This window comes from Sceloporus occidentalis, unplaced genomic scaffold (genome assembly GCF_023333645.1).
Source record: "Sceloporus occidentalis isolate IW3139 unplaced genomic scaffold, rSceOcc1.0.p SCAF_3, whole genome shotgun sequence".
NCBI classification, from domain to species: Eukaryota; Metazoa; Chordata; class Lepidosauria; order Squamata; family Phrynosomatidae; genus Sceloporus; species Sceloporus occidentalis.
In genome coordinates this window covers 546933-570642 of record NW_028316983.1, presented here as the reverse complement: position 1 = coordinate 570642, position 23710 = coordinate 546933, and the positions used below count along the sequence as shown (strand labels likewise).

The following is a 23710-nucleotide window of genomic DNA, read 5'->3' as shown; positions in this document are numbered from 1 at the left end:
TGGAGGACAACTTGCTGTAGAAATGTGGCTTCAATGGGGCCAGACATTTTATTTATGTGGCTTTATTACCCTGGAGACTGTGAAGGGCCACACTGGGATCCCTCCCACAATCCCATTTGGGAAGCACCAGGCTGCCAACCCGACATTTTACGGTTTGTATGTGCCTAATGTTTTAGCAGAGCAGCCAAGCTGTGCATGACCTTTGACTGTGAATTCCTGCATGGCAGAACAAGGCTGGACTGGGTGACCCTTGAGGGCTCTTCCAACTCTAGATCCCCTGATTCTGTGGCTGCAGCTTCAAGCTCAAACCTCAAGAGTCCTTCTAGCCGTCAGTAGCAGAGCTAGAGCCTTCCCTCCCCAGATGCTGGGGCTGGCCCTCAGGTATTGGGGGGCGGGGAGACATTCATGCTCAGCCACAGCTCCTCAAAGTTAACCCCCATTGGGCAAAGGCAAAGATTAAAGGATGGCAAAGGGAAGAAGGGAGGAAAAGGCAAGTGAAGTGGGGCTTCCCTCCTGCTTCCCTGTCTGTTGCAAGAGAAGGGGGCTGGAGACCAGACCCCACAGGTGAAGCAGGCTCTTTGCTGCGGCCTCGGCCCTTGCGTTCGCCATTAGGTAAGCATCGGGAGCTGCTTGCCTTCCTCTTCCGTCCACCCCTGCCCTCCTTTCCAGGTTACCCACTAGGCTGCCAAGCACCTTCAGCCTCTGGAGAGAAAGGCAGGGCATAAAAATAGCAAAATCAATACAAGGCTCTGTGCCAACAGGCTTCAAAAACAGAACCCAAGTTTGAGGGGCCGTTGATAACTTGCCCTTTTCATTTTTAACCTCCTTTTGGCAACAGCAGACCTTGAACGTTAGTTACATAAAGGGGCAAAGTGGTGCATAAGGGACTTTAAGCTGCTGCTCTGCTTTTAAAGGAAGTACCTGCTCCGTTCTTCCATTATCTATTTTAATACGTTTACAGCAAAGTGGAGACCAAAAGGATGGCGTGAAACAGCAACATTTTGAGGGGCTCCCCATTTCTCCCCACCCCAAGCCTCAAGCGTGGAATAAAAAGGCAGGGAGGGAGCTGAGCAGCCGCATGTGCCACGTGCGAAACACGCCCAACGCAGACGCAAGGCGCTCCTCCTCTGCGGTGCCTCGCGCAGCTGGCCAAGAGCCACATCATTCCAAAAACACATCTCTCCGAGCGTGTATATATATATATATATATTTATTTAAAAACTTATTGTCCTCTTTATAACAGTACAGAGGTTTATCTACATGACAAAACCATTCAGGAACAAAACATCTACGGCTGCAGGAATGAGGATAAGCAACTGAACCCACAAGAAAGAGCCTTTCAGCAGGCCACCCCTTTTGCAAAGGAAGGCAGGCTAGACACCTCATAACATAAACGTCTTTCTAAGTTTGTTCAACGTGAGACCAAGGGTCAGCCGTTGCCGAAGGAGCCGAGAGGCCCAGGGCGAGACAGAACCACCACTAAACCCTTCCAGAGGCCGGCAGGTAGCTTTCCCGAGAAGCAGCCCAGGCCCACAGATTTCAACCCACAGCAAGGAAGCCCACAGACCTCCTGGCTGGTTTGCAAGAGCCTCTCATGCGCCTCAGAGTCCGCACTCAGGCGGATGGAGCATTGCCTGGAGAGAAGGACTGGTGGAGAAGAGGCTTCTGCCCAGGCTTCTCCAAATAGAGGGAAAGAGATCCCTCCAGGACCCAGCCGGGCAAAGGGAGGGCAGGGAAAGGGCATGCACAATCCTGGTGGTGGTGGTGATGGAGGAGGAAGAAATAGAGGGAAAGGAAGAAGAGGAAAAGGAGGAGAGGGGCAGTGGGCATCAGTAATGCCTCTGGTAAGAGCCCAAGGACTGCTGGGCAGGCGGAACTGCCCGGGACTGGCTGACCGTCTGGTTGACCAGGTGTGAGAGGGCCGGGCCACTCTGGATCAGCGTGTCAAGGGCCTTCTGGACACTTGGGTTGTCGAAGTTGATCCCGGAAGAAGTGGCCGGTCTGGCGGCAGTTGCACTGCTTGGGGCAGGGGCCCGGTTCTGGTACATTGGCTGGGACGGCTGTGGAGCTGGGGCTCTAGGGCCAGCGCTCCGAACTGCGCCTGGGTGGTTTGGGAACTGCGGGGCCTGCTGCTGTGGGGCCCGCTGCTGGGACTGGGGTAACCCGGCCCCACTGAGCTGCGTGGGACGGTTCTGGGAACTGGTCCCTGTAGCAAACCCGGTGTTTTGAGAGCTCCCCACAGTTGCGCTGTTGTTGGCAACGGCTGCTACCGCTGCCGCAGCCGCCCCACTGTTGAAGAGGCTGAGGATCTTGGCCTGCAGGTCCTGCTGGGGGTTGGAAGCCACAGGGGCCGAGCCGGACGGAGGCAAAGGCTGGGTGCTCTGATGGGTCTGGGAGCTGGGCATACTGGCCAAAGAGGACCCAGACGGAGTGCCCACAGCCTGCCTGGGAAGCGCAGCTGCAGGAAAAGAAAAGCAGGAAAGGTTAAGTCCTGGGAAGCCAGCTGGGCTCCAATTCTCTTGGGGCCCCAGAGCAGCTCTGCCGGTCGCATGAAATGATTAGGGGAAAGAGGCGGGGGAGGCAGCCCCACCACCACCACCCAACCCTAGTAGTAGTAGTAGTAGTATGTTTTTTCTATCCCACCTTCCTCCCAGTACAGGGACTCAGGGCAGCCAACCAACCTGCCTGGGGAAGGGGCAACCTGCCTTCCTGACAGAGGACTTGCCTGGAAGGGCGTCTCCACTGGCCCGCAGCTGCCGCTCCTTGCGCTCTCTCAGGTAGTTGATGATCTTATCCGTCTCTTCCGCGGTCAAGTAGCGGTTGTCTGCCAGCAAGTTCAGGAGGGACTGGATGCCGGGAGGGTGGCCCATGCGGGAGCCTTCTTCGGCCGGCGGGGGGCGCTCTCTCTCCTGCAGAATGGTTTCGTCGGCCATCTTGGCAGCCTGCCTGGCGATTTCCTCGCGCTCCTTCTCCCGCACCTCTACCTTGTAGCGCTCATAGTTTTTTGCTACCAGCACCATGGCATCAGCCTGTGGCATGTTTCGGTGTTCTGTGGCAGGAAAAAGGATGTGAGCAAGGCTGCTGCCCCAGCCCCTTCCTCCAGGACTGCACCACAACTGAAAAGACCACCCACCCACCCAGGCGCTCTGGAAGGCTCCAGGGCACGGGACCAGATGCAGCACAAAGAGCCTCTTCCGAAGGGAATGTGTGAGGAGCAAAGCCGTCTCCCTCTCTGTGTATTGGTGACACCAAGGATTGTGGAGAAACAGGTGGGACTGGCCCTATGACCGGCTTCAAAATGTCTGAGCACCACAAAGGGCAAAATCCCACCCCAGACAGAGATCCCTCAGCCCCCCCCCCCCCCCCCACACACACACAGGGCCCTTTGCTGACGCTGCCAAACAACTCTGCTGCCAGGACTTGCCCCACAGATCTTTTGCCTGGTCAAGAAAATACTGGTGCCTGAATCTGGCTGCCTTCTTCCTTGCTCTCCAGCCCCTTTGCGATGCATCAGTGACACTGAGCGCCTGCAGGCAGGGCCTCTCTACAGCACCCTGAGCAATCTGCCTGCTGCAGCCTAACTTCTAGAAACAAGGGATGGAAACACGATTCCCAAATACTCCCAAAAGTGTTGAGAAACTTGATGAAAAGAGCCATGGGCTGCAGACAATCTTTGCAGCTGAGGGCTTATGCTGCACAAATCCACAAGTGCTTGTTTTGTGCAGAAAAAGGGGCAGTGGCTCTTTCCCCTGATATGTCCATTTCCAGTAGATGAGAGCCCCACATCCTGTAGTTTCCTCTGCAGAAAATGCTGTTTTCTGTGCAAAACAACCACATGCAAAGTTTAGACACAGAGGCCTGTTACAGACAGCCAAAATAAAGCTGCTTTGAGTCACAGTGGAGGTATGGTGTTTCAATGATGCGTGTGTCCTAAGAGTCCAGAAGTCACACCAAAGCCATGCTCCAGCCCTAAGGACTGGAACGTGGCTTTGGTGTGGCTTCTGGACTCTTAGGACGCATGCATCATTGAAACACTATACTTTCACTGTGACTCGAAGCAGCTTTATTTTGGCTGTTTGTAACAGGCCAATAAGTCCTAAATACTGAATAAGCTTCAAAAATTGTGTAGTTTTCTAAGAGCTACTCAAAGTGGGGATAAAATGGCTAAAACTACTTAGTGCTTCCTTCAAGAATCTTAGTAATGAACCAGATCTCTACAGGAGACACAATGCCTGGTAATGATCCCTTTGAGTCCCCCAATTGTAAGTTTTAGCACTTAAAATAAATAGTCCACCTTCTGTCAAAAAGGTGCAGATAGATCTGAGGGTTTCTGAGGCAAGAAACTGATCCAACAGCAGGCAGCCCTCCCAAAGTTAAAAGGGCTACTACTTGTAAAGAAGGACCGAGAAGTGTAAGAAGCGAGGAGCAGCAACCACACAGAGGCACCTCCAAGGCCTTGTGGGCAGCCTCCGCAATGCACAGGAGCATGAGTTCAAAGAGGCCCCCTCCCCATAGCCCCTCAACACACAAAGGAGATTATGGGGCTGAGCCCATTCTCACAGGTCTGAGCCAGGGAAGATGCAGCCAGGCATCAAGTGGATGCCCCACTCATTTCTGTGCAGTGCTGCCCCAGAAAGAACCCCTGGATCAGGCAGCAGCCCCACGTACCTTGCGGGGTGCCAAACATGATGTTGACTGTGCAGGAGTGGTGAACCTGGTGCTGGGGGGTGATGACGATTGCAAAAGCCGAGCCTCCCTGGCTGACGTCGTCCAGGGCTTGCTGTAAAGACATCTCCGAGTTGAGGAAGATGAGGTCCACCATCATGCCCAGGTCACGGACCTTCCGCCCCACCGACTCTGCGTAGTCCCTGCACAAAGCAAAGGACCACCCCAGTAAGACGGCAAGGAGACCAGAAAACCCTCCTTGCTGGGAGCAGCTTGTTGTCTGCGGGGCCAAGGCCAAAGTCACTCACAGTGACCTCCTCTCAACAATGTCAGGAGCAATGATGCACGCTGAGGGAAGGACGATGAGGGTCAAGGATAGCACTGGGAAAATAATCCCCATTTTTAGGGATTCCTTAGTTCAGTGTTATTTGGGGGCATCTGAAGGCGATTGTTTTTTTTAAAACAAGTAAGGCATTAGTAATCAGCAAAGTTGCTCCTTATTTCTGAACAATAAGCATCACATGAGGTAACTGTTACATAGATTTGTAATTGGTTGACCGGCCGAACCCAAAGGCTGCTCAACAATGGCTCCTTTTCATCCTGGAGAGAAGTGACCAGTGGGGTGTCCAGTGGGGCTCTGTCCTGGGCCCAGTGCTATTCAACATCTTTATCAATGACCTGGATGACAGAATTGGGAGCATACTTATCAAATGTGCAGATGACACCAAATTAGGAGGAATAGTTAATACTCCAGAGGACAGGATCAAGATTCAAAATGACCTGAATAGACTAGAAAGCTGGGCCAAAGCTAACAAAATGAAATTCAACAGGGAGAAATGTAAGGTACTGCACTTAGGGCAGAAAAATGAAATGCACAGATATAGGATTATGGGGGACACTTGGCTGAATGAAACTATGCGTGAAAGGGATCTTGGAGTCCAAGTAGACCACAAGTTGTATATGAATCAACAGTGTGATGTGGCAGCTAAAAAGGCCAATGCGATTTTAGGCTGCATCAATAAAAGTATAGTGTCTAGATCAAGGGAAGTAATGGTGCCACTGTATTCTGCTCTGGTCAGGCCCCACCTGGAATATTGTGTCCAGTTCTGGGCACCACAATTCAAAAAGGACATTGAGAAACTGGAGCCATGTGTCCAAAGGAGGGAGACCAAAATGGTGAAGGGTCTGGAAACCTTGCCCTATGAGGAACGACTCAGGGAGCTGGGGATGTTTAGCCTGGAGAAGAGAAGGTTAAGAGGTGATATGAGAGCCCTGTTTAAATATTTGAAGGGGTGTCATATTGAGGAGGAGCAAGCTTGTTTTCTGCTGCTCCAGAGACTAGAACGCGGAGCAATGGATGCAAGCAACCACCAGTTCAACATTAGGAGGAACTTCCTGACAGTAAGGGCAGTCCTACAGTGGTACACACTCCTTCCTCGGAGTGTAGTGGAGTTTCCTTCTTCGGAGGTCTTTAAGCAGAGGCTGGATGGCCATCTGTCAGGGATGCTTTGACTGAGAGTTCCTGCATGGCAGGAAGTTGGACTGGATGGCCCTTGCGGTCTCTTCCAACTCTTATGATTCTATGAAAGGATGGGGATGCCTTGGTCAGTTAGCCCAGTTTCACTCTGTTCCCCAGACCCCTCTGCCCAGAACCAGGCGGACTGCGAGCCGCCTACCAACTCCCCTTCCTTCCTTCACCAGGAGAGAAAAGCAAGAAGTTCCCACAACACGCTCCACCACCCCAAGCAGAAAGAGGAGGCCAACCAGCCACACATCCCACTTGCCCAACAGCCAACGGCACGCTCTTACTTCGTCTGCTTGTTGACCACGATCACTGAACAATCCACAGGCCGCTCTGCATCAATGCGCCTCTTGATGTCCTCAAAGAACTGGCGGTAGAGCTCTTCCCGCCGCCTCTCCTCACGCTTCATACGCTCTGGGGCAGAGAAGAGCGCCAGAATCAGGGCCAAATGCCTTTTTTTCCTCTGCCCACCTCCCCATTTTCTCCCCAAATGCCCCCAGCTGACTCCCATCAGCCCAGACTGACCTTCAGTGCTCATGGGGGGCCTGTCCAAGTGCTCACGGTAACGGTCATAGTAGGGCTCCTCCTTCCTTCGGTAGTAGTCATCGGGACGCGTATAGCGGTCGTACCCTTCCTCCCGCCTGCAGAGCAGAGAGCGGACAGGCTTGCATTTCCACTTCCATCAAGGTTCCCAACAGTGGACTCCCGGGACGCTCTCCCACCACCATCATGCCTGCCACGTACCTGTAGGGAGGCTCCCGCGCATCCCTGTAGCGGTCATAGACTGGGTCCCGGGGGTCCCTCAGGTCTCTGGGGTCTCGGAACTCCCTGGGGTCCCGGTGGTCTCTGGGCCCACGAGCATCTCGCATCCGAAGGTCCCTGCCATCCCTGGAATCACGGCCATTCCTGCCATCTCTTGCGTCTCTCCGTGGACTGCCCTGGTTTGGAGAACGGTCGCGCCTTGCATCCTTCTCTCCGTAGGGCAAGGGATCTCTGTAAAAAGCACCAGTAAAAAACCTTTAGACAGGAGCTGTCTGTGGGGGTGCCGGTCAGTGCTGGCCGGGGCCCTCCAGGAAGCACAGGTCTACAAACACCCAAGAGAGGAGTGGACTGGTGCATATCCAAGCTCAGGATAGTAACTAAGGGAGTAAATGTATTGCCGACAGCAGATTGTGTGGCCTTGCACGCCTTCATAAAGAATCAGCATTCTGGGGAGAAGGCTAAATTAGAACCTTTCTCTTAAATACCGAACACACTAGATGCAGGGAATATTTCTGTAGAGAAGAAGTCAGTCCCATCATGAGTGCCCTGTGTGTACACTGAAGAGATACCACTCTCCTCCTTGGTGAGAAAGAGGCCAGAGTCAGGTGAGTCACAATGACCCCCGGATCATTCACGCTGCAGCTGGCCTGAGTGGGGCTGAAGTCTGTCATAGATATAAAAGCCAGCCCTGAGCTCTGAAAGAAGTGAGGGCTGCCACATGAACTGGTGGCCTGTGGAAGGACAGCACCATGGGACTCTGAATCTGTGGTAGAAGGGGAACCCTCTCCTTTAGAAGAGGTAGCTGTATTGCTTGTATGCCACCACATGTCTCTCCAAGCAAACCTCCTGGATGATATGCTGTGTCTCCCAGGAAGACCCCACTTCCCCAAATACCTAGAAAAAGGCAAGGAAGCTGTGGGAGTTTTCAGGAGTATCTGCCCAATCGCCATGCCCAACGGCTGCCAATGAGGCACACACAAAGAATCAGCACCTTTGGACCTAGTGATGTTGACCCCCTCCCCAAGAGTCAGACACTGACCCATCCTCAGCTGGAAGGCCTCAGCATTATGTGGAACGCAGACTCTGGACATGTTATGGAGGACACAGGTGGTGTTGGGTGGCTCTTTATTTTCCTTTCATGTTAACTTTCCCTTTCCCCAGGCTTGGTTAAAACGTTTTGGCTTCACACAACACACCGATTCATATAAAATGAAGTCTGGGACGATTTCCCCAGCCCCACCTGCACTGTATATTGGACAATATGGGAAACCAAGAAAAAGACAAGAGGCAGAAAGGGCAGGTTACCTGAAGTGTAGTGAAAGGAACATTGGAGGCTAGGCAGAGAGTAAGCATTGCACTTCTCCAAGAAGCTGCACTTCTTGAACAGACACTGGGCCCAACGCCATGAGGGTCTGCCAGGCAAACAGTCGGACAGGATGTGACCACAAGCCCCCACCAGACTCACCCCTTTGTTCCTTCTGATGCTCGAGCCCTGGCACCCAGGGCAATGCCATGCCCGGGCACCCGCATGCGCTCTGCCCACAGCTCTCAGGGCCACACAGTGCCCTAGTGCTCGCCTGCGCTCTGGCCACCAGCATCAAAAGTGATGCGCTGCAGCCTCTGCTTGCGCTCTGGCTGCTGGCACCCAGACAATATCCCAGCTCCTGCCCTGGCAGAAGTGGCAGCAAGGCATGGACTCGTGCACATCTTTGTGCTAGTGCCAACAGGAGGCTGTGTGTGCAATGAGCACACTGACGTTGTGCCAAGAGAGGATCACTGAATCCTCTTCCACAGGAGATGTCCTGCCCGCGTCTTCTGGGCCATGCAGTTGCAACGTGAAGGACAGCTGTGGCCCCTGCCCTCGGGCGCAACCGCCATTGCTGCCCTCTCCTCTCCGATGCAGCTGGAGGAGGCTCCCAGCCCCAAGGCGTGCCCCCAGGACACCACAGAGGCAGGCAGGCAGGCAACAGTGCTGGCTGGCACTGAGCCTGGAAAGGGCCTGGTAGCCAACCATGCTGGCTACCTTCTGCCTGGGAGGTGGCAACCTGCAAGAAACTAGGAATCCCCCTCAGGATTCCCTTCCAAGGAAGATCCACCACTGGCAGCAGAGGAAGCTAAGCCCCATTTCCTAGGGGAATCTGTCGCTTCTTGGTACTTTACCTTCGAGACGGGCTGGACCTTGAGGAAGCTTTATTCATATTTCTTCTTTCCGCTGCTTTATTAATATCTGAAAAGAATAATCAACCCATCTGTTCAATGCTACGAAATAAAGAAAAGATAATCAGCACAGAGCAAAGACAGCAACAATGTTCAAATTCCGCCAGATGGAGAAAGGGACTCCACGCAATGAGGTGCCGGCAGTACCTAAGGGAACCTTTATGATGTCAGTGATCTTGGGCAGGGCAGTGAGGCGGAGGAATTCCTCCTGGAAGTTTAGGAAATGTGCTTTCCTTTGCTCTGACTGCCCCTGCCAAGCAGCTGCAGGAATCTATCTTTTGGGCTCTCAAGAGCAAAGGCCGGCAGGAGGCAAGTCAGACCCTGGCCCTCTTGCCATGAAGCAGGCTGGCACCCTTTGGACTCAGTAAGCAGACAGCTGCTAGAGGAGGAAATCCCCAAAGATGTTATGCCAGAAACTCAGGACCGCTGCCAGTCAAGGTGACGGAAAGGAGAACCCACTGGGATGTGGCTGCCCCACAAAGCTGCACTGGGCAGCGCCTCCCCCGACCCCCCAAAAGACACCAACCAACTGTCCCAACCACAGCAACAGAACGATAAGGGGAGCACTCTTTCGGTTTTCCCCAGAGACATCCTCATAGTGAGATCCTTTTGGGAAATGGCACTGCTTGCAAGGCTTGGTCAACGGGGACAAAATCTCGCTCCCAAAGGGACAGCTGACCCTTACAAGCCTCTTACAAAAAACTGCATGACAAACCCTTGCTGCCTGGCCTCATTGAGGACACCACCTCACTTGCTCAGCCTCATTAAACTGGATGGGACCCAGGGACCGATATGGGAGGTCCTTACAGTGCGTGTGTATCCGGGGGGGGGGGGGTCCCTCTCCTGCCCTGGAAGCAATTCTCTGGCTCCCATCAGATTTCAAGATGCAAGACTGCAGGAGGACACATCAACAGTAATGACTTTATTGGACCAACTAACACAACATTTTCCCTTCCTGAGTTTTAGCTCCTTTACCTGATGAAGAAGCCAGGGGAGCTTTGAAAGCTTACATCACGTATTTTGTGCATCTTTGGTTGGTCCAATACAATTACCGCTGTTTAGTGGATTTTGGGTGATGTTTTGCTGTATGGCCAACTCAGCTACCCCTGCATATTTTTATCACAAAATACAGGCCTCTTCTATCAGAAGCAGAGGAAGCCAGCATGGAACCAGAAAACCATTCTGCATGAAGGCTGCTTCCTGAGTTTGGCAGATGCCATAGAGTCCTGTATCCTTCCTCTTTATTTTTAAAGCAGGAAGTGGCTGCAAGACTGTTCTTTTCTTCTTCCTGCAGCCATTTCTATCCTGGCCTTGGAAGGAGAGGCAAATGGGAGCTGATCCCCTTCCCCACCGCCATTCCCTTCTCCTTTTGTGTCATGTCTTTTTAGGCTGTAAGCCTGAGGGCAGGGAAATGTCAAATTAACCATCTGTAAGATGCTCTTAGAACCTCTGTGGCTGAGGAGCAGGGTATAAATGCTCTAAAATTGAAAGCAAAGCAGGGAACGCTGCTAAGACCCAATCCCGCCATGGCTGCTTTGGAAGAAGAATCACTTCCTCCTGAGGAGAGCCAGACTCACCTTGGCCTTGGCCTTGGCCTGGGGGGGGGGGTCACTATTATCTCCTATTTACTAAAACTCTCTAGGCATCCCCTATTCTCTGGCAGTGCCAGGGGTTGGGGTGCCCATGGGTCGTTGCGCTGAAGCTCCATCACTCCACATTATCAGCTGCATCAGCTAGACCCGAGGTGCTATTCTGTCAAAATACAAGGGAAATGTAATACATCTTACTTGAGTCCCTATGCTGGGAGAGAGGTGGGATATGATGATGGTGGTGGTGGTGGTGATGATGATGATGATGATGATGATGATGATGATGATGATACGTATGAATGCGAGTCATTTTTCTGGCCAAATAAAAACTACCAATAATTCCTACCAATCTATCAGTCACTTGTAAGTTGCTGCCATGAGAAAAGTAGGAAGCATTCGAGTGCAGTTATTTCAACCCCTGGAAGGTATATCCAGGTATATGAGCACACGGGGCATATTTCTCCAGTGCAGAAGAGGCGGCCCTGAAAACGGCAGCTGTCTGTCTTTGGGAGGGGGATGGAAGGAGACCAAAGGACCAAGTTCAGGAGACCTGCAAGGCATTTGTTCCATGGGCAGAACCTGGGGTTCTGGGAAGAATCCTAGAGCTGGAGGGGACCCTGAAAGCCATCTTGACCCAGCCCTTGCTCAGTACAGGAAACCCCAGCCTAAGATGGCTGCCTGGCTTCTCCTCGAGTCTGTTGCCTTTCTAAATATGCCTCCCTCCTTCGTGATCTCCTCAAGAGAACCTGTTTTCAATCCCTCTGGCCCATATCCTCCACATCCTTAAAGGGGGGAGCTCTGGATGGCACACAGCACTCCAGATGGGGTTTAACTTGCACAACGGCACAACATTAATACTTGGAAAGTATGTTCTCTCAAGTACAGCCAAGAATTTAACTAGTCATCCCTCCACTTTTGCTAGGGTTAGGGGCACAAGACCCCTGTGAATGTGGGAAACCTATGTTTTGACCTGAGAGAACACCCTCACGCCTTAAGAGAGCCATCTCTTTCCCCCTCGGATGTGAAATCATTAGATGCCACAGGAAGACACGTCTCTTTCATTATTTATGCTTACAAAGATGATCTCAATTTTGTGATGTATGTCTCTCTACCCACCAAATTGTTTTTAATTTTCACCCAATCCTGTATAGTTTTAATATGGGGGAGGGGGTTGGGAAGGGATCAGTCAGCCTTTTATTGTACTTCTAATGCATTTTTACTGTTGTAACCCACCCAGATTCCTAGTGATTGGGTGGACTATAAATACATCATTTATTATGATTATTGCTGTTGTTGTTTACCTTTGTACTATGCCTGTCCCCACCAGAATGAGCTCAAGTGGTATATGCGCCTCTCCCCATCCCTCTATGCAACAGAGACCGGCCTAAAGTCGCAGTGTGGGTTTCATGGCTCAGAGGGGACCAGTCAGCGCACTGTCCGACCCAAGGCCATACTGGCTCTGGGTCATTGCCACAACCAGTGACCTCCTCGCAGCCCCCGAATAGCTCTTCCTCACCGGAAAATAGTCCTGCCGCAAGTGGTTCTATTTAGACATCCATTTCTGATCAAGAGGGCTCAGCAGCAGCACTGCATCAACCTTAAGTTCTGGTCCTGCTGGAAATGCACTCGATGGGCCTCTCAACTCATCGGAAAGTTATGTCCATACGTTACTGACCACCTGGCATTTGATTCCACACAAGAAGCTGTCCTCATGGCTGCCAAGCAGTTCCAACACCCCAGGAACCCCCTACGAAAGCCTGACGCCAGCTCCAGATGCTATCCCTACTGGCCTGTACCTTCTACATTGAGAAGTACTGATTTATTTGATTTCTGTCCCGCCTTTGTCCCTGCAAGCGACCCAATGACGCCTGTGGCTTTTCAATCTCCAATGAAGACTGTGCAGATAGACTGCCATCCCACTCCTCTCTGAATGTGGGACATGCGTTCATTGTCTACGAAGACTTCTCCTTAATGACTTCGCTTTCAGTCTTCCATTCTTACTTATTTGCTAGAGAACCTTTCATATGGCAAACATGGAGTCTTTTTCCTTTCTGGAACATCTCAGCCTCTGTAAAGTGTTTACTTCCTCTGCATTTCTTTTCAGGGTCTCAGCCAAGTTTGTTCTATTTGTTGTTGTTAGCTAGCTGCCTTCAAGTCGACTCATGGTGACCCTACGAAGGAGACGTGTCCAAGCCCCCTCCTCTTCTCTGGGCCTGGGCTGGATGGCCCTTGGGCTCTCTGCCTCTCTGCTCAGGTCCTGTAGGTTCACAGGCCCATGGTCTCTTGACGGAGTCCATCCGCCTGGCATGTGGTCTTCCTCTCTAATAAGGCCCAGAGTTCCTCGCAGGCTGTACAATTCTGTTGGGATCAGGCTAAGCTTCCATACAGTCTTCAGGCCAGCAGCAGTTTCCATTTTCAAATCCCATCAGGACTCTGGACACCATGAGGCCTGTCTCCAGGGATGTCTTCTTCCAAGGGCCATTGCCACACTTTCATCAGACTAACAAAATGGGGTTCAAAGTTCTCTTGGGTAAAGGCTGGGATGAAGGATACGTCCAGCTTCTCTTCTCTACAATCTGCCTGACCCTCCTCCCAGCGGCCTTCCAATTCTCCCTCCATCCCTCGTTTCCAGCGGAGGACATACAACAACAACGAAGGCCCACTTGTAGGATCACAGGGTACAATTAAGAGCGGCAAGTGTGGCTGCCATTCGGGGCAACAGCCTGAAACCAAATGTACACCATGACATAAGAAAATGGCTGCCAGGCAACACAGTTTGACAAATAAACACTTACAAAGACTGATGTCAAAAACATCTTTTATTGAGGATGATTGTGACGGAGAGCCTTCTCACTGGGAAGAAGACACCAGCACACTGCTTCCCCGCTTCCCCCGTCTTCTCAAGGCTGCCCAAGGGACTGACCGGTCCAGGGCAGCCAGTTTGCCAAGGAGCGTATCCACAGGCAAACAAACCAAGTGCAGCCCGCATTCGTTCAAAAGGCAGCGCCAACTGCCCAGGCTGGAGCCACAAAGGCAGAGGAGCACAGAAGGAAAGGCTCCTCCTCAGAGTACAAACACAACTCTGAAAGAGCCTCAAGTCAGTTTCCGTTACAGTTTATTTGTCAGAACGATCAGTAACACAATGTGTGGAAAGCAATGTTTCAAGGCCACGTTTAAGACAACCAAGTTCAAATAAATATTTTGGCATCAAGGATCTTTAGGGAAATCAGTTACAGAGCAAACACACTCTTGTGGGCCAAATGCAACACATGCGTTCTGTAAACCCAGCTCCTGTCTCAGTGTTCTGGAGTCCCCAATTTACGGCACGCAAGGGAGAACGACAGCATTCACACTCCGCCATTAGCAAGGTTTAGTACCCCAGCAGACTGCTGGCTTGTGCACCCAAGGGGCATTCATCTCTGCACCCATGTTTCTGTGTACGACAGACAACACACAGGCCTTGATATTAGTTCCTTCTATGCAACTTATTATTGCAGGGCTTCCTTACATCTGCACATTGCCAATGGCTTCCATTATCTACTTAACAATGACTTATCCAAACCAGAGAGCATCAGGTAGCACTCCTTCCTTTCTGTCTCCTGCCTAGCAGTGCCCTCTGAGAGAATTGACAGCCGCGGCCTGAGTTACTTAAGGCAAGGCCTCTCTCTCCCTTCACAATCCGCCCCACACTCTCAGGACACCAGGGAAGAAATCGTTGGAAGAGGCGAAAACCAGACTAAGGACAACTTCCCATCAAGCGCTGACAGCCACGGCCCCTAAACTATGGGACACCTCTTCTGGTGGGCCTCCCTACCTGGCCTTCTATAGCTGGTCTCAAAGGACACGCCTGCTTCTGACTTGGAGGGCATGGAAACAGAGCGCCATTTGGCCATTTCAGCCATTGGAAGCAGTTTTGTTGTTTGTTCTCTTTTTAGAGAATACTGTCTCTTGTCTTTTATTGTTGGTTTTATTCTCTGTTGTCATCTTGCCTCGATCCGCAGGAGAGGCGGAAATACAAAGCAAGTGTATTATTATTGTTATTACGCACTCTGCCCTCCTTCTTTTGCAAAAGGGAGACCATTTCAATTCAGAGTCACAGCCTTAAGGACACGCTCCGCTCCAAGACCAGTTCTCCGCAGAAGCAGAGCCATCGAGAGCCATCCGTCAAAGCCAAGAACACGCTCCTCCCTCCCGGCAGCAAAGAGGGGAGAAAGGGGCCCTTCGGAAGGGAGGGCCATAACAGGCAGCACTGCGCTCCAGGGCAGACTGGCTTCATGAGGTGCGCACAGCGCCTGCAAGGAAGGCCCCTCAGACCCACAGAACGGCTTCTCTTGCTGGTCCTGAAAGAAGCCGGTGTGATTTTGGGGAGCCATTTTGTGGTGGGGCTCACATCGCCTCCTGGGTCTGCTCCAGACCTACTTGTGGCGGGTATATATGTATATGTGTGCGTGTATATATATCTATAGAGAGAGAGAGAGAGAGAGAGTGTTTTTATTAAAGTATACATCTGATCAACACCTTTCCCATAATATCAAATGACAGGCATTTATTCCGCATTTCAGACCATGTTTTGGTAGACATGGAGACAACCCTCTCTGATCAAGCCCCGGTCTTCTGTTCATCATTTGGGACTGAATCGTCTTTGCAGCTGACTTTCTTCTTTCTTCTTCTTCTTCTCTCTTGTGGGTCTCTCATTTTATCTTCTCATAACTTGCCCAAACCCAGGCTTGTGTGGGTCTTTAGTTTGCCTTTGGCCTTCACGTTTTAATGGGGGGAAACCCTGAATGATGCTTATTATGTTGGTTCTGTCAAACATCAATTCATGCGTTATAAAAATTGATCAACCATATTTTAATGCTCTCTAATGTTTACAGAGCAAAGTAACGGCTTTGATATGATTTACACCAACCAATAAAGTACAGTATTTACTGCTTATTAATCCTATTAAATGTGAATATATGTAATCTACACATAATGCAAGATACAAAGTACTCTCAAAGCCATGAGAGTAAGAATGAGTGAATGCATGAGTCCTTCTCATTGCTTCAAGCAGCAAAGCCCTTCCCAACGCAGGAGTCAGCCAGGAAACGAGGGGAAGGAGGCAGTCCAGGTGCAAAGGCCACCGGCTTCAAGGCCTACTCTCTTTAGAGGCAGCTTCTTGGGTTGGAGTCGTGTTTCTTGCCCAGTAAAGGGACAAGAAGCAAAGCAGGAGAGGCAAGGCTGTGCTTCCAGTGGACTAGCATCTCTGACTCTCAGGAAGGTCCCTTTCCCTGGGCCTTGCCTCCAGGGCTCCTTGGAGTCCTACTCCTCTCTGCAGCAGCAGAAAAGGAGCTTGCTCCCTCCTTGAAGAGGGAGGGCCAGGGCCCTCATCCTATCCCCGTCTCTGGACCGTCTCTTCTCCAGCCATTCATTCCCTGAGTCCTGGCCATCCTGCTCCCTCTCCTTGGGACACAGGGCTCCAGCTTCTCCCTGTCCTTCCGGAATCCTTACTCCTAGATGCGGCCCAGAATGGCACTGGCACCCTTGACTCCCCTTCACCTTCTGCCCCGCTTGGACTCTGCCTTAAGCGCAGGACCTGACCTTCCTCCGCGCTGGAGCCCCTTTGGCCCAGCCCTCCCAGCCCTCCTGTCCCCTGGGGCCCTTCCTCCCAAGGCGGCGGAGACAGCCCCAGACCGAAAGGTTCCTCGCTGCCCAAAGCCCAGCAGCAGCAGCAGCGCCGCCTCGGGAGCAAGCCGGAAGAGCCCCTCCCTCGACCGGAAGTGCCTGGGCAGCAGGAGGACAAGCAAAGAGGGGAGGAACTTGAGAAAGGCGCCCCCGCGCATGCGCGCACGCTCCAGCTGCCCACGGAAGCGACTGCGCAGGCGCAGCAGAAGAGACGCTTGCCCTCCCCCCAGACGCGCTCGCCGACGCCGCGCATGCGCAGAAGGGAGGGCGGAGGCCCCGCGCGCTCGCTCGCTCGCTCGCTCGCGCCCCCGCCTTCCCAGTAACGGTCTTGGAGCCCCGCTCCCTCCGCCCCGAAGCCTCCCGCTCCCTGGAGCCCAACGAGGGGAACTCACCCGCCGCGGAAGCCCTCCCTCCCTCCCTCCCTCCCTCCCTCGCTCGCTCGCTCGCTCGCCCGCCCTTTCGCTCACCGTGGACCCCGAGGCTCCCCCGAGCGCTTCCTCCCTCAAGCGAAGGCGACTGTGACAAAAGGCGCCAACGGCCTCCCTCTCGCTCGTTCTCTAGCTCGCTCTCCTTAGTACGCAGGCGCACGGGAGCAGCGCGGGTTGGTCGGTTGCTGTGGGGGAGTGGGCGGGGCCAGAGCGCTCGCAACGCACGCCGGGAGATGTAGTCCCTCCTACCGGCGCATAGGCCCCGCCTTTTCTTCCCCGTGGTGACTGACAGGGCGATCAGCCAATCCGCGCCTCGATTCCTCAGAAACGCCCGAGGGGGTGGGAGGGAGCGCTAAGCAGGGCCGGCCCTGGATGGGACTTGGGTGGGAGACCAGCGACAGGCTCCGTTTCAGAAGAAGGCACTGAGGAGGGTTCCTGGCCTAAGGAAGCCTCTTGGTGGCATGATCTGTGGGCTCTCTCTCCATGGCTCCACAGGGAAATGGGTGCCACACGGACACACAACCCCCCCACACACGTCTATATATACAACTCGAGGCCTGAACAGCCTGAAGGCCCCAGACCCGGCCTGATCCTGGATGCTAAGCTGGGTCGGCCCTGGATGGGACTTGGGTGGGAGACCAGTGACAGGCACCATGGCAGCACCTCCTCTGAGGAGTCATGGTTGCCTGGCCTAAGAAGGCCCTTCCAGGAACCCAAGGCAAATGAAACGAGAGCCTTGCTATTGTTATTGCTATTCTCCAGGGCTGGCTGTGGGGCGGAGGGGCCTTTGGACGGGGGCAGCCTGGCCTCTGGGGCCGCTCTTTCCCGGAGGGCGTCCCGTCCGAGCCCTTGGCCCTTTAACATCTATCTCCATGAAGCCGCTGCCAGAGGTCCCCCGGGGCTTTGGGGCCACCGTCTCTCCTTGCCATCTGACCCCAAGGAAGCTGCCTCTGTGCCGGGTGAGGGCAAGCGGATGGAAGCTGGATCCAGGCCAGTCCTAAGCAGGTCAGGCCCAGTAGATACGCTGGACATAAGAAGGGCAGCAAGGACAGCCACTGCACAGAAATGGAGGCCCAAGACTTGCCAACAAGGGATGAGCGGTTCCTAAAAGCTCTTGATGTGGATGAACCAGACTGGCAAAGGCATATAGCCCATTCGGAAGGCTTCACAAAAGAGTCTGGAGTAACAAACACTTGAGGCGAAGCACAAAAGTCAGTGTGTACAGAGCCATTGTACTGTCTATGCTCCTCTATGGGTCTGAAACATGGGTCACCTATCGCCAACACCTGCGACTCCTTGAACGCTTTCATCAGCGCTGTTTACGCACAATTCTAAACATACACTGGACTGACTGTGTGACAAATGTTGCTGTCCTCAAGCAAGCAGGGATCACCAGCATTGAGGCCATGCTATTGAGGACGCAGCTGCGCTGGGCAGGACATGTTTCTAGGATGGAGGACCATCGCCTCCCAAAAACAGTATTCTATGGTGAACTCGCCACGGGTCAAGAGCGTAAGAGGGGCGCCCCAAAGAAGAGATACAAGGACTCCCTGAAACAACATCTCAGGCTCGCCCAAATTGATCACCAACAATGGTCCTCCCTGGCCTCGCATCGGGAGGCATGGAGACGCACTATCCACGATACTGCAGCCTTTTTCGAAAGCTCATGGCGAAGGAGTCTAGAAGAGAAACGACAACGCAGAAAGAACCACAACCCAGAAACATCACCCAAGGAGACTTTCCGCTGTGCTTTCTGCAACCGGACCTGTTTGTCCCGGATTGGCCTTTTTAGTTATCCACGCGTTGCTTGTAGAAAGCGAGGGATCATGAGTCCTTCCTGGATCTTCGTTCGCGGAGAAAAGCCAGAGAGGACCCATGTTGAGGAGAGAGAGTTCAGACTCTTCTTCGCTTAGCGTCAGAAAAAGGGGTCTCTGTCATGGACCCAAAGAAAGGACTTGGCACAGGATTCAGACAACAAAGATAACAAAACACCTGTGGAACATAAAATATATTGACTCATCTAGAGATGAAGAATTGTTTAAGATAGATATAGATATAGCTATAGACACACATAGAAAGTACTGAACTCCTATGAAATCCCAGCAGAGCTTTTTAAAGCATTTTTATGGATTAAAAGAAGATTCAGTCATTTACACAAATATCCAAAAAGAAGAAAACATGAACATAGAACAGAAAGAAAAAGAAACACAACGCAAAGAACCGACTTCCCAAACTTCAAGCAAGTCGCAATGAATTCAGCCTTTGGTACTGTGCCCGCCTTGTCACCCGTTGGCAGAACGGGACTCAGACGCCTTCCAGGTCTGGTCTAAGGCTGCAATCACATTCAGTCCTACAAACATCTTTGCTTACACCCTCTAATCACAAAGCCTCCTCTTTGATCTTTGATCTCTTTCAATGACTCTAGAGCAGTTTCCACATTTCCCTTTGTTTCTCCCGATCTTGGCTTCTTGGCTGGCAGAGAAATAAGCCTATCTAGCTTAACCAAATCCATTAACATGGGACCTTATCACACATTGGGGGGGGGGGAGTTTGCAGCTCAGATGCGCAGTCACTCCTGTTCTAGCAATGCAAAGCGTGATGTTCTTCCACACCAGATCCAGAGTCACTCCTCTCTAGCAATTCAGATTGAGGTTAAAACGTCATGTTTTTCCACACCTGGCTGCCTTTCTGTTGTCCTTCCGAAGTGAAGGGGAAGAGAAGTCAGTCCGATTCCAAGCCAGTCACCTGATGCGGGATCAAGCAAAGGGGAGTGAGCGCACATTGTATGACCACACCAGAGCATACTTTGAGGGGTCAACGATTCGAATCGGCCCCCTTGCACATGCTCAGTGGGGCTCTGTCCTCCTTCCCTGCCCCCTCCTTAGCTGTCATCCTTCATCGGGGTCTAGGAGAAGGCAGGGGATGATGGGATAGGTGGAAGGTTGAAGGAGAGGAGCAGATTGGGGCCTAGGAGAAGGCAGGGGATGATGGGATAGCTCGTTGGAGGTCCCTGGGGCCAGGATCAGGATGCAGGAGCAGTCAGGGGATGATGGGATAGCTTGCTGGGGGTCCCAGAGGCCAGGTGCAGGATGCAAGAGCAGTCGGGGATGATGGGATAGGTGGCTGGGGGTTGCGGGGGCCAGGATCAGGATGCAGGAGCAGTCAGGGGATGATGGGATAGCTTGCTGGGGTCCCTGAGGCCAGGTGCAGGATGCAAGAGCAGTCGGGGATGATGGGATAGGTGGCTGGGGGTTGCGGGGGCCAGGATCAGGATGCAGGAGCAGTCAGGGGATGATGGGATAGCTTGCTGGGGGTCCCTGAGGCCAGGTGCAGGATGCAAGAGCAGTCGGGGATGATGGGATAGGTGGCTGGGGGTTGCGGGGGCCAGGATCAGGATGCAGGAGCAGTCAGGGGATGATGGGATAGGTGGAAGGAGGAGCAGATCGGGGTCTAGGAGAAGGCAGGGATGATGGGATTGGTAGAAGGAGGGGAGCAGATCGCGATCTAGGAGGACGCAGGGGATGATGGGATTGGTGGAAGGAGGAGCAGATCGGGGTCTAGGAGAAGGCAGGGATGATGGGATTGGTGGAAGGAGGGGAGCAGATCGCGGTCTAGGAGGATGCAGGGGATGATGGGATTGGTGGAAGGAGGAGCAGATCGGGGTCTAGGAGAAGGCAGGGATGATGGGATTGGTGGAAGGAGGGGAGCAGATCGCGGTCTAGGAGGATGCAGGGGATGATGGGATTGGTGGAGCAGATCGGGGTCTAGGAGGACGCAGGGGATGATGGGATTGGTGGAAGGAGGAGCAGATCGGGGTCTACCAGGGGTAGGCAACCTTTTTGAGCCGGGGGCCGGGTTGCTGTCCCTCAGACAACTGGGGGGCCAAAGCCAAAAAATAAATAATTTAAAAAATTAAAAAAATAAATATATAAATAAATCAGGACAAATGTAGGACAAAATTTTAAAATGGAAGAACTTTTTTAAAAAATGGAGGACACGCGAAAAAAATTGCTGATTTTTTAAAAAATGTTAAGATAAATGCATGTTTCTGAGGCTTCTATAGACAATTGCCCCCCAAAGGCCCTGGTGGCAATTGGCAGCAGGACCAGGCTGGGGCCGGTCCCAAGGCCTTGCCGGGCCACATCTGGCCAGCGGGCCGCAGGTTGCCTACCCCTGCTTTCTCTAAAGGAGTCTTGTATACATTGGGAGGTTTCTTCCGCTGTTTTCTCTTTGTACAGACGCTCGCTCTGCAGTTTCCAGTTAAATCCATTGCTACCTGAATCAATGGACGCGGTAATCATCCTATGCTCAGAGAACACCCTTGGCTTGACCTCCGTCTCCAATATCCTTGGCGTCAAAGGACATGCCGACTCTATCCCATGAGTGTGACTTTCAGGGGAAAGCCAATCCCTTCTCTCCAAACACCTTTAATAAAAAGCCGTGCTTCAATTCAGAAAATCCCTTTGGAGATGTGCCTTGCCCCGCCTTTGTGTTTTTCTCAGGCTGTCTGTCGGTTAGCGGTTCCAGAACACCGTTCCGGTTCCCCATTGACAGACAGGAATCGAACGCTAGGTTCTCGAGTTTCTTTAGTAAAGGTAGGCAAGCCTGGCCCTTATTCTCTCGGGCAGCATCTGCTCCTAGAAGCAGAAGGGCTTTTCCATCGAGAACAATCTGAACCCCAACACAGCGTCCGCTTCTGTCATTCAATACCTCTTGCGCATCATATTCCAGATTAACGTAAAGTGCTACTCCTTTCTTTTTATTGGAGGCAGGCGAAACCAACTCCTTCCCGAATTTGTTGTTCCTGACCAGTCTGGCATCTTCCTTTTTACTTCCAATCTCCTGCAAGCAAGTCTTTCCAGGGTTGAGTTCTTGCAGGGAAGTACCAGCAAAGTCTTAGGACTTAAGAAGTGAATGAGTGTATAAGAGAAGAAGAGGAGTAATCGCAAGCAAAGCTGTCTAGAAATGGGAGGTGGCCCCCGGATATTTATTTCCCTATTTCCCCCCCCCCCCATATTTCTACGTTTCTGTCTTTGTCTCTTGGTTTCCCCCCGTTTCGTTTGCGAGATACGTCTTTATTTTACGTCAATAAAGTTTGTTTTTAATCATAATTACCCCCCCCCCGAAGAAGAGACCCCTTTGTTGGCCCTTCTGCCCTGCCTCCTCTTGAAGCCCCACCGGCTTCTTCCTCAGAGAAAGGCCTCAGGAATCCCACAGAAGAGGGCCTTGCCTTGAGGACGCACTGCAGAGATAACGCAGTTTCACGCCGCTTTGGCCGCCGTGGCTCCGTCTTTGGCAGAGAAGAGGCTAAAGACCTTGTGAAACGACCCCAGACTTCTTCCGTTTTGAATTTGGTTTTGTTTTTTAATTATCATCTTTATTTGGTTTCTTACATTTAAAGAAAAATGAAGCCAAGAAACAGACAGAAAACACCAAACAACAACAGCCACAAAAAAGGGAAAATATACAGTTGCTCTGCGTTAAACTCATACAATGCAATTAAAACAATGTAAGTAAAAACAAGCTTCCAAATGCCTAAATGGTGCGCTGTCTTTGTCCATCCTAATGGCTTCTGGGGATGGGTCTCCAGGTATCGGCGCCGCCAGAGCCATCCTTTGCCCATTGGCCTTTGCGCCCTTCTTCACAGCAGACAGCTGCCCAAAGCCTCTCAGGTCGGAGGCCTGCCTTTTATTCCTTGTAACTGATATGTGTCCAGTCTTTTGAAATTGAATCCGATGTGTCTTCATTGCGGCCAGATTACGACCTCCTCAGACTGGCCTTAGCATAAGTCAGCTTCATTTTGTCCCAAACCTCCATCCATTCTTGATTAAATCTTGTTTTAAGTTTGTGGTGAGCCTCCTTGAGTGAGTCCCTCTGGGATAATGAGAATAATAGTCGGGGGGGAAGGCAGGGGAAATCAATACAGGCGATCAAACCAGCATCATCAATCAATCAATCAATCAAACCATCATCAGCGCCATCCAGGGCTGCATCCCCACTTGCAAATAAACAGCTTTGCGATCCAAATCGATGGATCCTTTCAGACGACGTTTGCACCGGTCGCATTTTCTTGCTGCAAAATAAAACAAAAGGACCCACTTGTGGTTCACATTGATGAACGAATTGATTCAAAATGCATCCGCTCCATATGGCCAAAGGGCACTTTTAAACCGATTCCAATCCGCATCTGGTTCACACTTGCCTGGAATCGATGTATCCCAAAAGACACGGAAAAAATCAGCGTCAAAAAGACGTGGTTGAATGGGTCTGGCGCATGGCCCCCCTCTCCGAATCGCTTCAACAATTCGGTTCAAGTGCAGATTGTGGTCATTTAAACCAGTTCAAACCCATTTGCAATCCGGTTTAAAAGGTAGTGGGAATGAGGCCCAGGATTCCTGAGGATGGAGCTGCGGTGCTCAAAGTGGTGTGAAACTGCATTATTTTTACAGTGTAGATGTGGAATACGCTCCAGAGCTAGACCTGCGCCGTAGGAACGCCACAGAATCGGCATCTGATTCTTTTCACGGAGGGCCAGAATTCCAGAGACTTGCCGCAATGTGATTAAAAGAATGTTGTTTCTGCCGAAGGAAACCGAAACAGGAATCTCCCTTTGACTTTGTTGCTCCTTTGGTCGTCTGGGGGCTTTTTGCAGCAAGAAACTTCCCCGCGTCGTGTGGGGTTTTTGTGTGAATGAACGATGATGCAGAAAATGTGGGTGTGGGGGGGATAAGTGAAGCCTCTGGGCCCGCGCCCAACCGTCCTCCAAGTCCTCCAAGCCTGCTGAGCCCCCCCCCCCGGCCTCCTTGTTCCGAACTGTAGAGATTCGCACCCACGCCCCAGAAGCCCCAGAAGCCCCAGGAGGG

The 23710-nt window shown here is 52.1% G+C and overlaps 1 protein-coding gene across 2 annotated transcripts; it reads right to left on the bottom strand.

Moving 5' to 3' along the window:
• Positions 1-1195: 1195 nt before the first annotated feature.
• NCOA5 (nuclear receptor coactivator 5) lies at positions 1196-17011 on the bottom strand. Of its 2 annotated transcripts, XM_089513379.1 has the most exons (8): positions 16887-17011; positions 9110-9176; positions 6932-7180; positions 6713-6828; positions 6475-6601; positions 4669-4868; positions 2726-3049; positions 1196-2458 (listed from the first exon to the last, which is right to left on the bottom strand). In XM_089513379.1, the coding sequence occupies exons 2-8, from the start codon at positions 9145-9147 to the stop codon at positions 1830-1832; spliced, it is 1683 nt and encodes a 560-aa protein (XP_089369505.1). In that variant the 5' UTR covers positions 9148-9176; positions 16887-17011; the 3' UTR covers positions 1196-1829. The 2 variants fall into 2 exon arrangements, with proteins under 2 accessions (XP_089369505.1, XP_089369504.1); XM_089513378.1 differs by lacking the exon at positions 9110-9176 and having other exon boundaries at positions 16887-16975.
• Between the last annotated feature and the right edge of the window lie 6699 nt (positions 17012-23710).